This window comes from Acinonyx jubatus, chromosome B3 (assembly GCF_027475565.1).
Source record: "Acinonyx jubatus isolate Ajub_Pintada_27869175 chromosome B3, VMU_Ajub_asm_v1.0, whole genome shotgun sequence".
In the NCBI taxonomy this organism is placed as follows: domain Eukaryota; kingdom Metazoa; phylum Chordata; class Mammalia; order Carnivora; family Felidae; genus Acinonyx; species Acinonyx jubatus.
This window is the reverse complement of record NC_069386.1, coordinates 79,767,513-79,785,114: the sequence shown is the minus strand read 5'-3', so window position 1 is coordinate 79,785,114 and position 17,602 is coordinate 79,767,513. Positions and strand designations below refer to the sequence as shown.

The 17,602-nt window shown below is 34.0% G+C and overlaps 1 protein-coding gene across 4 annotated transcripts in view; it reads right to left on the bottom strand.

Moving 5' to 3' along the window:
• Positions 1–17,602, bottom strand: part of NUBPL (NUBP iron-sulfur cluster assembly factor, mitochondrial) — a 218,218-nt gene that overhangs the window by 124,532 nt on the left and 76,084 nt on the right. For 3 of the 4 annotated variants that reach the window (XM_015073708.3, XM_053224345.1, XM_053224344.1), the window contains 2 exons: positions 9,483–9,522; positions 9,302–9,392 (listed from right to left, as the gene is read on the bottom strand). In XM_015073708.3, coding sequence (XP_014929194.1) covers positions 9,302–9,392; positions 9,483–9,522 — 131 coding nt within the window. Of the gene's footprint in view, positions 1–9,301; positions 9,393–9,482; positions 9,523–17,602 lie in introns of those variants that run through there. The other variant, XM_027065550.2, reaches the window with a different exon arrangement.

Here is a 17,602-nt window from a genome sequence, read left to right as displayed (position 1 = left end):
AAAATAAATTCAAAATAGATTAAGGAACTAAACATGAGACCTGAAACCATAAAAATCTTAGAAGAAAGCACAGGCAGTAATTTCTCTGACATCGGCCATACCATTTTTTTTCTAGATAGGTCCCCTGAGGCAAGGGAAACAAAAGCAAAAACAAACTATTGAGATTACATCAACGTAGAAAGCCTCTACATAGCAATGGAAACAATCAACAAAACTAAACAACATACTGAATGGGAGAAGATATTTGCAAATGACATATCTGATGAAGGGTCAGCATCCAAAATATAAAAAGAAATTATACAACTCAACACCAATCATCATCATCAGCAGCAGCAGCATCATCATCATCATCACCATCATCCAGTGAAAAAACAGACACAAACACAGACATTTCTCCAAAGGAGACATGCATTTGGCCAACAGACACATGAAGAGATGATTAACATTACTCATCATCAAAGAAATGCAAATCAGAACCACAATGAGATATCAACTCACAAATGTCGGAATGTCCACAATAAAAAACACAAAAAACAACAAGTGCTGGCAAGGGTACGAGAATAAAAAAGCCTCATGCACTATTGATGTGAATGCAAACTGGTATAGCTACTGTGGAAAACAGTATGGAGGTTCCTCAAAAAATTAAAGATAGAATTACCATTTGATTAGGTAATTGTACTACTGGATATTTACCCAAAGAATATGAAAACACTGGTGGTTCAGTGGTGGTTCAGTTCAGCTCAGGTCATGATCTCCTAGTTTGTGACTTCAAGCCCCACACTGGTCTCAGAGCCTGCGTCAGATCCTCTGTCCTCCTCTCTCTGCCCTTCCCCCACATGTGCTCTCTCTCTCTCTCAAAAATAAAAATTTAAAAATTTTAAAAAAAGAATAAGAAAACACTAATTTCAAAAGGATACATGCACTCCTATTTTTATTGCAGCATTCTTTACAATAGCCAAATTATGGAAGCAGTCAAATGTCCATTAAAGATGAATGGATAAAGAAATGTGGTGTGTGTATATACACACACACACAATGGAATATTAATCATAAAAAAGAATGAAATGTTGTCATTTGCAATAACATGGATGGAACTAGAGAGTAAAATGCTAAGCAAAATAAGTCAGAGACAAATACTAGGATTTCACTCATATGTGGAATTTAAGAAACAAAACAAATGAACAAAGGGGAAACAGAAAAACCAAGAAATAGACCCTTAACTATAGAGAGAGAAAGGTGAGGGTTACCAGAGGGGAGGTGGGTGGGAGGATGGGTGAAATGGGTGAAGGAGATTAAGAGTACACTATCCTGATGAGCAATGAGTAGAGAGTTATTGAATCATTATATTTTATATCAGAAGTTAATATAATGTTGTATGTTAACTACACTGAAATCAAAATAAAAATTAAAATTAACAAAATACCTTCAAAAAATTTTATATGAAGTAGCACAATATAAACCCTTAAGAAGAATGTGAAAAGTTAAGAAAGCTTATTATAATCCCTAAAGTAGCCACAAAATAATAATATATGAAGATGTATGGATAAAAAGTCAAGAGAAGAATTTAAATAGAATTTTTTGAGTATTTAATTTATCCAAAAGAAAATAGAAAAAAAAAAAGGAAGAAAAAATAGATGAAAACTGAGAAAAAAGTTAAAACTGTATACTTAAAACCAACCATATCATTAATTACAGTAAGTAATCCTCTCTCAGTAGGTGACAAAGTAACTAGATAAGAAGTCAATAAAGATATTAAAGAGTTGACAATACTATCAACTTACCTCAGTGGTATTTACAGAATATTATCACAACAGCTGAAAAATACAATTTCTTTCTAAAAGCATATGGAACAATCAGAAAGATGGACCATATGTTAGTCCATAAAGTCTCAAAAATTTTAAAAGATTGAAATTTTACAGAGTAAATTCTCTAACCCAAACAAAATTACACTAGAAATAAATACCATTAAGTTATTTAAAAGATCCCCAAATGTTAGGAAAATTAAACACATACAAAAATTTTAAACGGAAATTAAAAATTATTTACTTTAAACTGAATGACAATGAAATCACAACACTGGAGAATTTGCAGAATTCTAAGCAATGACTAAAGATAAATTTACAGCCAGAGCACCTGGGTGGCTCAGTCACCCAGGACCCAGTCGGACCTTGAGTATCCGACTCAGGTCACGATCTCTCAGTTCATGAGTTCAAGCCCCACATCAGGCTTGTTGCTGTCTACACAGAGCCCACTTCAGATCCTCTGTCCCTCTCTCTCTGCCCCTCCCCTGCTTCTCAAAAATAAATAACATATTAAAAAAATTTTTTTAAGATAAATTTATAGTCATAACTACTTATACTAAAAAACGAGAGGGGCTCCTGGGTGGCTCAGTCAGTTAAGTATCTGACTTTGGTTCAAGTCATGATCTCACGGCTCATGAGTTCGAAGCCCACGTCAGGCTCTGTGCTGACAGCTCAGAGCCTGGAGGCTGCTTCAGATTCTGTGTCCTTCTCTCTGACCCTCTCCCACTCATGCTCTGCCTCTCTCTCTCTCTCAAGAATAAATAAATGTTAAAAAAATTTTTAAATGAAATAAAATAGAAAACGAGAAATGTTTAAAATCAATTATCTAACTTTCTAACTTAAGAAGGTTGAAAAAAAAACAAATTAAGCCTGAAATTTAAAAAACAAAGAGTATAATAACAGCGGAAAACAACAAAATAGGAAATAAACATAAAATAGAGAACACTTAAAAGGCCAAAATTTGATTCTTGGAAAAAATTAACAAAATTGATAAACCCAAGCAAGAAAAATCAAGAATAAAAGAGAGAAAAAAACAAATTACCAATATTAGGAATAAAGAGCAAACACCACATCTCATATTCTATTTTAAAAGGTAGTAAGCAATATTATGAACCATATATATATATATATATATATATATATATATATTCTATAACTCAGGTGAAATAATAAACTCTTATGAAACACAACAAAACTGAAAGAAGATGAACTTAAAAGGTGTGAACAGAATTAATCCTCAGAAACTTTCTCCCAACCAAGTAGGAAAAACAAAACAAAACATCCCAGCCCCATAATTCCTTGATAAATCCCATAAAATACAAACATTACACCAAAACTAATAATTTTACACCAACACTTTCACAAAATAGAAGAAGAGGAAAGTACTTCCAAACTCCTATTACAAAGCCAAGACAGCTCCCATACAATACCAGAAAAAGACATTACAGGAAAAACAAATTAGGAAACAATATTCGTCGCAAATACTGATCTAAAACTCCTTAATAAAATGTTAACAAATTTAATCCTGCAATGTATTAGAAGTAATTATAATATTACTTTTTTTTTTTTTTTAAGTAGGCTTCACACCCAGCACGAGCCAAATGCAGGGCTTGAACTCATGACCCTGAGATCAAGACCTGAGCTGAGATCAAAAGTCGGATGCTCAACCGACTGAGCCACCCAGGCATCCCCAATATTGCTTATTATAATTAAAATATATCCCAAGAATTTATCCCAGGAATGCAAGGCTGGTCTAACACAGAAAATCAATGTAAATCACTACATTAATAAAATAAAAAACACATGATCATTTCCATAAATGGGGAAGAAAACACATTTGAAAAAATTCAATGCCCTTTCACAATAAAACCTCTTAGCAAACAAAGAAATGGGAAGGACACAGGGCATCAGTGAAAATCTACCACTATCATTCTTAAAGATGAAATACTTATTGTTACCCTATCCTGCAAATCCAGATGAAGACAAGGATGTCTGCTCTCATCTTTTCTGTTTAATATTATACTTGTCGTCCTAGGCAGTGCAATAAGAAAATGAGAAAATAAGATGAAAGAAATAGATTGGAAAGGAAGCATTGAAGCTGTTTTACTTACAGACAACATAATCATGTGCATATAAAATACCAAGAAATCTACATAACGCCTACTTAAAAATAGAAATACAGTAAAATCACAGAACACAAGGTTGGTTAATATACAAAGCTAAACAGTGTATATTTTATGCCCTAATAGCAAACAATTTGAAATTAAATACAAAAGACATTTCCAATTCCAATGTCATCTAAGAACATAAAATATCTGGAATAAATCTAAGAAGTACAAGACCCATACACTAAAAACTATATATCACTCCAAGAAATTAAAGAAAATCTAAATAAATGTAGGAATATACCATGCTCATGGATTAGAAGACTCAATATTGTCAGGATCTTGATTCACACAAAAAAGTGATCTGTACATTCAACACCATCCTAATAAAATACTAACATGCTTTTCTGTACAAATTGACAAGGTGATTCTAAAATTTATAAACAAATGGAAAAGAACATACAGTAAGCAAAGCAATCTTGAAAAAAAACAAAGCTGGAAGACTCATACTTTGTGACTTTAAGCTTTCTACACAGCCACAATTATCAAGATAGTATGCTTTTACTGTCAGGATTAAACTAGACAGATGGAACACGAAACAGAGTGCCTAGAGATAAACCCATACACATATACTCAATTGATTTTCATTTACTGTTGTATCAAGTCACTTCAACAGGGAAAGGGAAATCTTTTAAACAAATGGTGCTAGAACAACTAGATAATCTATTATGTGTTTTCTAACCTCACCAAGCAATTAATTTGATTCTGACCCTATCTACACCAGGTACTGTACCTGGTGTAGACAGTGTCACAGTACCAGATCTCACAGGTTAAGGACTCAATCCTACCAGACTACTCCCACTTCAGACACCAATCACAGGTCTAGGTTGTTACCTGTGCCTGGACTGACGGGCTATAAATCAGAGGTTTTCATAACCCCTTCCCTTCAGGTGTGATTAATTTATAAGAGTGGCTCACAGAACTCAGAGAAACATTTACTTATGTTTACTAGTTTATTATAAAGGGTTTCAGAAAGAATATAGATAAACAGCCTGATGAAGAGATACAAAGAGCAAGGTCCAAAAAGGCCCTCAGCATACGAGCTTCTGTCCCCACAGAACTAGGTATGCAGAACCCACGAGGATGTAAATACATTCACCAACGCAGAAGCTCACTGAAAGTTTTCATAGCTTACTTAATCTAAACCACACCATACTTCCCCTTCCCTTTTCCCTTCCCAGAGGTCAGTGGATGGGGCTGATAAAGTCCCAACGCTCTAAACACTTGGGTCTTTCTGGAGACCAGCCCCATCATGAGTCTATTCAGGGTTCCCACTGTAAGTCACCTTACTAGCATGAACTCAGGTGTGCTCAAAAAGGGATTCCTCATAAATGACAAAAGATACTCCTATTGATAACTCAGGAAATTCCAAGGGTTTTAGGAGATTTGTGCCAGGACCCAAGAGCAAAAACAAATATATTTACTATTATACCACAACTATGAAAAAATATAAACCGTTATCTCACTTCCCACACAAAATTTAAGATGTGCAAACCAGAACTATAAAGCTCTGAGACAATAATATATGAGAGTATGTTTGTAACCTTGGATTGACAGGCAAAGATTTCTTAGAGAGGACACAAAAAGCATTCAGCATTAAAAAAATTTTTTTTGATAAAATGGATTTCATGAAAATTTAAAACATCAGTTAATCAAAAGGCAAGCCACATACTGGGAGAAATATTCCCAATACATATATCTGACAATGGACTCACAGCCAGAATATATTAAAACTCTTACAACTCAATTATAAGAAGAAAAATGAGCCAATAAAAAAATGAGTAGAAGACTTCACAGACACTTCATAAAGGAAGACACAGTGATATCTAATACACACATGAAAAGGGGCTAAACATCACTGAACATCAGGGAAGCACAAACTAAAATGATAAGAAGATACCATTTTACATCCACTAGCGAAGAGACTGACAACACCAAATGCTGACAAGATGCAAAGCAACTGAAACTCTTATGAACTGTGGTACAAGTATTTATAGCAGCATTATTCATAATAGCCAAAAACTGGAGTCTACCCAAAAGTCCATCAATAGAAGAACAAACAGTATTTGATTATATTCATGCAATGAATACTACTGAGCAATAAAAAGGGACTCATTTACTGATACAGGCAACAAAAGGATGATGTTCAAATGCATTAGGCTAAGAGAAAGAAACCAAATACAACTACATTCTGTAGGTTTCCATTTATATGAAGTGTGAGAACAAGCAGAACTCATTTATGATACTGGAAATCACAACTGTGATGGCCTATGAGTGGGAGATTGAATAAAAGAATGCCAATGAAACACTATGGGGGATGTAAATGTTCTCTGTCTTGATTGGGGTATGGTTACACAGATATATACACATTTATCAAAAATAACTAAACCATACTTATAAGATCTCTGCATCCCATAGTATGCATAAGTTTAACTCAATAAAATCTCACAAGGGAGAGGGAAAAAACTTTAAACCAGGCTTTCAGTTCAAGATGGTAGACTGACCATAAGTATTTATCTTCTTCCTCAAAAGAGTAACTATGAAGAGACATGAAAGGAACTTCTTCTATATTCTATTTATCATGTCCTGAATAATTATATAGGTATTTTCACTTGGGGATAATCCATCTAACTGTGCACTTATGACTTGTACACTCTTCTGTATATATGTTATATGCAATTTTTTTTTCTATTAGCCAATGAATCAGGTAGCCTCCACAGTTCACTGCTGTACAGAGCAACTATCGAGCCACTAAATTTTCACAAAAGATGTTAAACTTACCAAGTGTTGGTGTGCTTTCCTACAGCAAAACAAAAAACAAAAATAAAACACTCCCTAATTAGCAACTCAGATGATAAACACTGGTCACAGTATAGTCCAAAAATATCAACTTTTCACCCCCAATTAAAATGTGCAAATGATAAAAGTAACTTTTAAAAAGACTGTAAGGTGAATATACAGTGTAATGTCCTAATATCTTACAGAGTATCCCAATAAAATAAGCTATAGATCCATTTTCTCACCTCATCTTTCATCCTGATATTTTGCAGCATGTTTTGCTAAAAATGGACCTTCAGCATTTATGTGAGTAAACAGTAACTTTTTTTCTTAATTTTTTTAACACTTATTTTTGAGAGACAAAGACAGAGCACAAGCAGGGGAGGGGCAGAGAGAGAGGGAGACACAGAATCTGAAGCAGGCTCCAGGCTCTGGGCTGTCAGCACAGAGCCAGATGCAGGGCTTGAACCCATGAACCGTGAGATCATGACCTGAGCCAAAGTCAGACGCTTAACTGACTGAGCCACCCAGGCTCCCCTAAACTGTGACTTTTATATGACTTATGTGTCAGGGAGCCAAATCTCCAAATCTCCACTAGGGCCTCTACCAGACTACCAAATTCCATAAATATTTCTTAAGCTTAGTATTTGATAACTGTTGAGAAGAACATGAATAATGTCAGATGACTGACATGATGGGAGTGTGGCTTGAATTCAGAAATCAAAAATGTATAATGCCAGCAATTAACATAATTATTCTGTAACTCCAACAGTATTCAGCAGTAGATAAAAGAGGCTGGGTTATGGAAGGACATTGACTGATAATGTGGAATCAGGATCCTGCCCCTCCTCTCTTCCCTAACACCTCAGAATAAAAAAATAATAAATCTGGTTTCTTCTTTGATCTTTCACCTCTGGTTTCATACGGTTTTCTTCATTTATAAAAGCAGGTACTAAATATAAGTGTGAGTTTCAGGCACAAATTTTTTGCAGCCTAATTAATGTGTACTGTCAGGTTTACTTTCACTCCTCCATGGGAAACTCCCCTTGCCCCTCTCCTGAGGGTACGTGCATACTGGGTCTCTCTCGTCTACCCTCAGGGGCTCTTTTGCCAGAGATGTTTTCATCACCTGTTGCAGTCTGAGGTTTAAATGGGTCTTACTACTTAAAAAGGACACTTGGAGGCAGGATCCTGCTTCCCTTAGAGGACAGCACCAATACTTGGCTATATCTCTGTGTCTCTTATCACTGACTTGGATCTCCAAGACTCTGATCACTTTGAAAAATACAAGTATTTCCATTTTCTTGTGACCATCCATAAGGCTTAGGAAAAAATTTGAATCATTTCCTGTTGAGAATTATAACAGTAACATAGGAAGGGAAAATTAATATTTAGAATATTCTGATGACAAAATCAGAATTTTCCTCTCGGTGTTTCTAAATTCCCACTGACTCTAACTTTAATTATAACCTGAATAAAGACTGTTGTAGAATTTCCTTAAAAAAAAAAAAAGAGGCTGAGTTAATCCACACAAATAAAGGTTAAAGATCAAGGTCACAAAGGAATTGGTAAAGAAGGGGTGTTGTTGGGAATACAACTGAAATAGCCAACTATGGGATCTGAGTATAAAAGGGGAGGAAATGCAGCCACGAGACTTGAACGCACTAGGAAAGTAGCAGGACTCTGGGACCAGAGATCAAAAAGCACATTTATCAGAACTTAAGCAGCAGAAGGAAGACAAGATGTAACATTAAAAAAGAGTTTCAGGGTTCAAGACATATTTCATTTACCAACTATTTCAACTAGAAATGAATATAGGAATATCTATGATTAGAATTGTCAACTTATCACGTAATTCCTGACCCAAAGTAAAATCTGAATAAATAAGGGATAATTGCTGTAAATGGATGGAGAAAATCCAAATTACTTATAATATTTATCTAGAACATAATTAACTACAAATTCACAGCTACTAGAAAAAAATTAAAATTATTTCTATAAATAACATATATCCCATCTGATATTTTTAGATTATCCAATCAACTGTTCTCTTCCTTAAGGATAAATTAAAGTTGATTGGGCAGATATTATATACATAAATAAAGAGCCAGATGTACTCAGAGTAAAACAAAATTTTATTTTGTTCTAAAGCAATTTTAAAACGTGAGCATGATTTATATATTTTTTTTCTACATGCAAGAATGTCTACACTGCCCTTATAACTCAATATTGGCCACAATGAGATTAAACATAAATCTAAAGAAGGCAGATTACTTATAGATTTCATCATCTGACTGCAGACTCTGAACAAAGCAAAAGAACAATATAAAATAAGACATTAAGATTTTTGGTAATCATAAGCAATGGGTAAGATTAAATCACAGACCAGTGAAACTGGTCTTGGTGCCACATAATTCATTATACATCCAGTCGATTAGTTGGATTCTTTTGCAAAACATCTCAAGCCTGACTGCAAATATTAACCACTCTCCAATCAACAAATGCATTAACAATAATGTGCCAATAATAAAATGACACTTAATTCAATTTTCTTACCTGCCTCAATAGTTTCTCAATAGCTGACATTACCATAAGGCCTCTCCAAACAACTGGTGCAGTCTCTTCAACCAGGAAGCCCATAGACATACTGCAAGAGTAAACCAAAAATATAGCTAATTTACATATATTAATCAATAGTATTCTGAAAAGTAACATTAAGTAAAAAAGATATACTTACCAAGCAATACCATAATTCAAAAGAGGCCTCATTAGGTTGTCTGAAGTTAAAAAATAAAAAATAAAAAACTCTCTTTTAGAATATACAAACATACTGACTTACTTTCTTATCAAAAAGTGTCAAATTAAAAATACAAATGGGCTATTCAAACTGCTGCTCTTTAACTTCCAACTTATTCACCTCAATAAACAACAGTTTAAACATTATACCAAGCACACAACCAATACTTACAATAGATACAACATCTAAAAATAGTTGGGATAAAGTTTTAAGAAACATATATAATTTTCAAGTGTTTCTAAAAAAATAGCCTCCATAAGTAATTGTATCCATCAATTTTATTCATATATATAAATATATAAATTACATACGTGTTTAGTATGTGTATACATGACAAGTACACATACAAATACACATGCATGCATCTAATAAGTTCTCTATTTTGTATCGCAACATTAATAAACGTCCTATATTAAAAACCACAGCAAACATCATAGTCAATGGTAAAAGACTGAAAGTTTTCCCCTAAGATCAGGAACAAGACAGGGATACTCTCACTTCTGTCATTTTTATTCAACATAATACTGAGAGAGCCAGAGCAATGAGGCAAGAAAAAGAAACAAACAGCACCCAAATTAGAAAGGAAAAAGTTTTCTCTGTTCGCAGATGATATGATCTTATTTATAGAAAATCCTTAAGATTCCACAAAAAGACTATTAAAGCTATTAATGAATTCAACTAAGTAGCAGGATACAAGTCAACACACAAATATCCACTGCATTTCTACAAACTAACAACAATCTGAAAAGAAAATTATCAAAACACTTCCATTTGTAACAACATCAAAAACAATCAAAAGAATTAACCTAACCAAGGAGATGAAAGATTTGTACAATGAAAACCTCAAACCATTGCTGAAAAAAAATCAAAGATGACATAAATAAAAGGAAACACCTATCATGTTCATTGACTGGAAGACTTAATACTGCGAATACTGCCTAAAGCAATCTACAAATTCAATGGAACCCTATGTCAAATCCCAATGACATTTTTTGCAGAAACAAACAAAAAAACCCATCCTAAAATTCATATGGAATCTCAAGGGATCCCAAATAGACAAATCAATCTAGAAAAGAAGAACAAAGCTGAAGGATTCATAGCTCCTGGTTTCAAAACTTAACTGCAAAGCTGAAGTAAGCAAATCAGTGAGGTACCGGCATAAAGACAGATATAAAGACCAGTGGAATAGAATAGACAGCCTAGAAATAAACCATCACATATATAATCAAATCGTTTTGACAGGAGGCCAAGATCATTCAATGGGGAAAGGACAGTCTTTTCCACAAATGGTGCTGAGAAAACTGGATATCCACAGGCAGAAGAATGAAGTCAGACCCTTACCTAACACCATATGCAAAAATTAACTCAAAATGGATCAAAGACCTAAATGTAAGAGCTAAAATTATAAAACTCTTAGAAACAAACATAGAGCAAAAGCTTCATGTCATTGGATTAGGCAATGATTTCTTGGATATGACAACAAAGGTAGAGGCAACAAAAGAAATAATAAACATGGACTTAATGAGAATTTTTAAATGTTGTGCATCAAAGACAGTATCAACAAGTAAAATAGTAAGCCACAGAATGAGAGAAAACATTTATAAATCATGTATCTTATAAGGGATTCATATCCAGAGTATATTAAATCTTTTTGTTTCATTTTTTTAAATTTACATCCAAGTTAGTTAACAATACAATAATGACTTCAGGAATAGAATCCAGTGATTCATCACCTACATATAACACCCAGTGCTCATCCCAACAAGTGTCCTCCTTAACACCCCTTGTCCAATTAGCCCATCCCCCCACCCATTATCCCTCCAGCAACGCCTTTCCTGTATTTAAGAGTCTCTTATGGTTTGTCCCCATCCCTATTTTTATGTTATTTTTGCTTGCCTTCCCTCATGTTCATCTGTTTTGTATCTCAAATTCAACATGAGTGAAGTCATATGATATTTGCCTTTCTCTAATTTCACTTAGCACAATACTGTCTAGTTCCATCCATGTTATTGCAAATGGCAAGACTTCATTCTTTTTGATTGCCAAGTAACACAGAATATGTTAAATCTTAAAACTCAACAACAGCAGCAAAAAATGAAACATAATTCAAAAATGGGCAAAGGAAGTGAAGAAACATTTCCTCAAGGAAGATATACAAATAGCCAAAAAGCACATGGAAAAATATTCAACATCACTGATCATTAGGGAAATGTGAATCAAAATTACCATAAGATACCATCTCATACCTATTAGAATGGCTACCATTAAAAAAAAAAAAGAACTGACAAACACAGAAAATAAGAAGTACTGGTAAGAATATGCAGAAGTTTGAAGAATACTTGTACACTACTGGTAGAAATATAAAAAGGTATAGCTGCTATGGAAAATAATACGGTGGCTCCTCAAAAACCTAAAAATAAATTACCATATGAACCAGGAACTCCACTTCTTAGTACATACAGAAAGGGAATGAAATGAGGGTCTCAGGGTCTTGAAGATATAGGTGTACACTCATGTTCGTAGGGGAATTATTCACAATAGCTACAATGTGTAAGTAACCCAAGTGTCCACTGACAGATGAATGGATAAGCCAAATGTGGTGTGTGTCTATGTGCGTATATATATGTATATATCCATATATACAGATACAGATATAGATATAGGTACATAATAGAATACTTTAAATTATTAAAGTCTTAAAGAGGAAGGAAATTCTGACATGCTATAACATGGATGAACCCTGAGGACATTATGCTAAGTGAAATAAGCCAGTCACAAAAGAGACATACTGTATGATTCCCCTTACGTGAAATACGTAAAGTAGTAAAAATCATACAGATAAAAGGAGAATGGCAGTTGCCAGCAGCATGGGAGGTGGCAGTGAGGAGTTACTGTTTGAAAGGTATAAAGTTTCAGTTTTACAAGACAAGAAGAGCTATGGAGATGGATAGTGGTGATGGCTGCAAAACATTATGAATGTATTTAAAAGGCCAGTGAATGGTATACTTAAAAATGGTTAAGATGGTGGGGTGCCCAGGTGGATCAGTTGGTTAAGTGACTGACTCTTGATTTCAGCTCAGGTCATAATCTCACGTGATCTGACAATGCAGAGTCTGCTTGGGATTCTCTCTCTCCCCTTCTCTCTCTGCCCCTCCCCCCACGTGCATGCACTCTCTCTCTAAAATAAACAAATAAACTTTATTTTAAAAAAAAGGTTAAGATGGTAAGCTTTATGTTATGTGTATTTTACCACAATAAAAAAATATATTTTAATCTCTCCTTTGTCATTGGAGACAAGAAGTTGCATTAATCTCGAGGGAAAAACAATCTACTGTTTATGACCAAGTACCTACAAAAAACAAAAAACAAAACAAAACAAACAAAAAAAAAAAACAGGAAAAGAAATTACAGTTTGCAGTCAACTAAAAAGTATATAAACTATAAAATAATTTATATTACAATAAAATATGGTTTCTTTTATCAAACGATCTGTGTAGCCACATTCTCATTCATTCTTCCTACTATAGTCTATTTCACCATAATAAGGTATAGAAAAAGCCCTCTAGATACTTTACGCAACTTGGACTAGTGTTGAGCTAAAAGTCTAGGACAGATCATAAAAATCTAGTAGAATTTTGCAGTCAGATTTCATCAGTGTCTTTTAGCCTGTTTCTCCTTCTTAAAGAGACTGAAATTGAGAACTGTAGATAAAACATATAGGCATGGTTTATATGTCAGTTTTTCCCCAAAGCATCCAACTTAAACTTTCAGAGTAACTTTTCACCATTGTGCTCTGTATTTTTTATACTTTGGTTTTCTCCAATTACATATGGATACAGATTAAAGAGTCAAGTTATACTATAAAACTGTTACTGAAAGTCAATAACCTTACAACTCTCTTCCATTTCTTACTCCCCAGAGCCAACAACTCTCAACCCAAATGATTTTTTTAACTTCTCATTTTGAATTAATCTGAGGCTTATAGAAAGTTGCAAAAATAGTACAGTCTTCATATGCCCTTTACCTAGCTTTCCTTAATGTTAACATCTTACATAACCATAGTACAATTATCACAACCAGGAAACTAACACTGATACAATATGATTAACTAATCTGTGAACCTTATTCAAATTTTCACAACTTTTAGTTGTCTCATAAAATTTTATAGGATTTAGTAATTTTTTCGTGAACACAGGCACACTTTTCAGGCACTCATCCTCTCTATGCAATTATATCACCATTTTAATTAGATAATCATGTAAATGCTATGAATAGCTGAGCAAGATGACATAAAATATGATTATTTTTCCTTTGTTTCCATGAATTGATGATAGGCAGGTCTTGTGGTGCATGTGTTTCCTTCATTTTCTATGTATTTCCTAGTAATTTGCTCCTAAACTACCTTCCAGTTTTGTAAATCAAATACGTTAATCAAATGCACTAGGCATTCATGTCCATTATCCTGAACAAGACTCTGCTTAACTGTTTATAGTATCTTCTGAATAAGAGGTCTTTTTTATATAGATTTTTTCTTTTTAAGTAATCTCTACACCCATTGTGGGGCTCGAACTTACAACCCCAAAATCAAGAGGCACATGCTCTACCAAATGAGCCAGGCAGGCACCCCCAGAAGTTCTTACTTTTTATGTAATCAAATACATTAATTTTTCCCTTTATGGTTTATCCTTTTCCTTTATGGTTTATCCTTTATGGTTTAAGAAATCCTTCCTTAAAATATTGTCAATGAGATATTCTCTTTTTTTAATTTTTTTAAATATTTATTCATTTTTGAGAGAGAGACAGAGTGAGAGCAGGGAGGGGAAAAGAGAGAGGGAGACATAGAATGTGAAGCAGGCTCCAGGCTCTGAGCTGTCAGCAGAGTCCTACAGACTGTGAAATCATGACCCGAGCCAAAATTGGATGCTTAACCAACAGAGCCACCCAGGCACCCCGAGATATTCTCTTATAACCCTTTATAGTTCTGCATTTCACATTTAAGTACTTAAACTTATTATTTGGAATTAATTTCTGTGTGTGGTGTGAGAATCCATTTTATTTCCATGTGGATAATAACTTGTCCCACCATGAGTAATCTGCAATGATAGCTCTGTCATAAATCAGGTTTCCATATGTGTATGAGTCTGTTTCTGGGCTCTCTATTCAGTTGTACTAGTTTGTCCAGCCTTGAGCCAATACTGAACAAGGTATAACTTTACATTAAGTTCTCCTACCTGCTAGAGTAAATCCCCTACCTGGTTCTCTCTCTTCAGGAGTGTCTTACCTATTCATGGCTCTTTGCTCATCTTTATAAATTGTATATTCAACTCGGTCATTTTCCACAAATAGAATTTTGATTGAATTTGTGAGACTATCAGAAACAACTGATATCTTTATAAAATTCTGTACTCCTATCCATGAACATCTGTTTCTCCGTGTATTTACATCTGTAAAATCTTTCAATAAGGATTTAGAATTTTTTTCCCCACATAATATTCATACATTTGTTGTTAGATTTGTTCCCAGGTGCCCTGTATTTTTTTAAGACATTTGTATCTTTTTTGAAATTGCATTTTCTAACTTATTATTGATATATAAAAATTTAATTTTCTTGTATATTATTATTATATCTAGCCAACCTACTAAATTCCCTTCTTCATTTTAATAATTTGTCGAAAGTTTTTTGTTTTGTTTTTCTTTGTTTTGTTTTTTGAGAGAAAGAGAGAGTGAGCATGCACATGAGTGGGTTAGGCGCAGAAGGAGAAAGAGAATCTTAAGCAGGCTCCATGCTCAGTGCAGAGCCCAACATAGGGATCAATTTCACAACCATTAGATCATGACCTGAGATGAAATAAAGTCAGATGCTTAACTGACTGACCCACCCAGGCATCCTGAAAGTTTTTTTTAAATTTTCTATGTAAATAATGATACTTTCTACAAATAATGACAGTTTGCTTCTTTTATTCAATTCCTAATTCATGAGGGTTAGTATGTGTCTGGGTTTATTTGCAGATTAGGAGTGCCTGTTCAATGTTAAATAAAAGGTGTGATACCAGGACTGCTTGTCTCATTCCGAATAGTAAATGAAATGCTTTTGGGGTGCCTAATTGGCTCAGTCAGCTAAGTGTCTGACTCTTGGATCTTGACTCACGTCATGATTTCAGACTTTGTGGGCCAAGCCCCACATCGGGCTCTGTGCTGATGGTGTAGAGCCTGCTTGGGATTCTATCTCTCCTTTTCTCTGCCCCTCCCCAACATGTGCTCATATGTGCATGTGCCCATGGTCTCTCACTCTCTCGGTGGGGGGAGGACTTAAATGAAATGCTTTTAACAATTCACCAGTAAGTATAATGCTTGCTTTGTATTTTTATAAAAATACAAATATATTTTTTAACATTATATCAGGATATCAGGTTAAATAAAATTCTCTTTTAGTTCTAGTTCAAGAAGAGTATTGATAAAAATGGGTTTTTTTTTTTTGGTTTTATAGAATGCCTGTTCAGCATCTTTCTGAATAACATACTTTTCCTCCTTTAACTTACAAAACTGTTAAGTTACGTTAAATTTTTTTCTAATGTCAAACCAACTTGCTCCCCTGGATTAAACGCCATTTAATCACAATATAGCTATTTTATACAATACTAACAAGTTGCTAATATTTGCTTATGACTTTTTATATGTTAATTAGGGAGACTGGCCTATAATTTTTCCATTTCATTCTATCCCACTAAGGCTTTACTAGCCTTATAAACTAAATTGGGAAAATATTATATATTTTTCTACCCTATGAATGAGTTTATATAAGAATTGAGTACTGGTTTGCTATTTTCATGGTAAGATTTTTAACTACTGATTCCACTTCTTTAGTAGGTATAGAATAAACTAGATGTTCTATTCCTTCCTCAATTTGGTTTAGTGATATACATTTTTCTAGAGACTGACCATTTCAACAAAATTTTCAAATGTATCAGCATAAAACTGTCCAAATATCTCAGATTTTAAACCCATGGCCAGATCTGTCAAGTCCCTTTTATTATTTCCAATATATTTACAGGTCTTTTTTTTTTTTTTAATTCTACATTGCCGGGCATTTGTCTAATTTATTAGTCTTCAAAAAATAAATTTTTGGTTCTCTTGGTTCTCTACTATATCTCCATTTTCAAGTTCATTAATTTCTGCTCTTAATCACTTCTTTCCTTCCACCTTCTTTGGGTTTATTGCATTGCTCTAATTTCTTAAGTTAAACAGCTCATTTATTTTCAGCTTTTCTTCTTTTGTAAAGAGAAATACTTATGACTATCTCTGGATATATTTTAGCTTTATCTCACAAGTTTCCATTTTCATTGTTTCTCCTTTCAACCATGCATTATTTAGAAATTGTTTTTAATTTCCAAATGTGTAGGTGTTTTTAGTTATCATTTTGTTATAAGCTTCTAAATTAACTGTGTGGTAGTTAGAAAAATGTAGTCCAAATAATACCAATCTTTGAAATTCACTGCAACTATCTTCATGGCCTATTCCATAATCAATTTTTATAAATGTTCCAGGTGTTCTTGAAAAGAATATTCTATTTATGGCCATTAGATCAAGCTTGTTTGAAGGTAGTAATTCTTCACATTCAGTAACACTTTTGCTTTAAAGTCTATCTTGTCTGACATTAACATAACTACACCCAGTTTCATTTCGCTCTATTTATGGTTTTTAATCCTTTAGCTTTTGCCCTATATTTTTTTTTATTTTTTTAAAAAAAAATTTTTTTTAACGTTTATTTATTTTTGAGACAGAGAAAGAGACAGAGCATGAACGGGGGAGGGGCAGAGAGAGGGGGAGACACAGAATCGGAAGCAGGCTACAGGTTCTGAGCCATCAGCCCAGAGCCGACGCGGGGCTTGAACTCACGGACCGTGAGATCGTGACCTGAGCCGAAGTCGGACGCTTAACTGACTGAGCCACCCAGGCGCCACTGCCCTATATATTTTTATGTTTTAGATAATATCTCTTATAAATAGATTTAACCTATCTGGATTTGGTTTTGTTTTATTTTTCGTTTTCTCCTGTCTTAC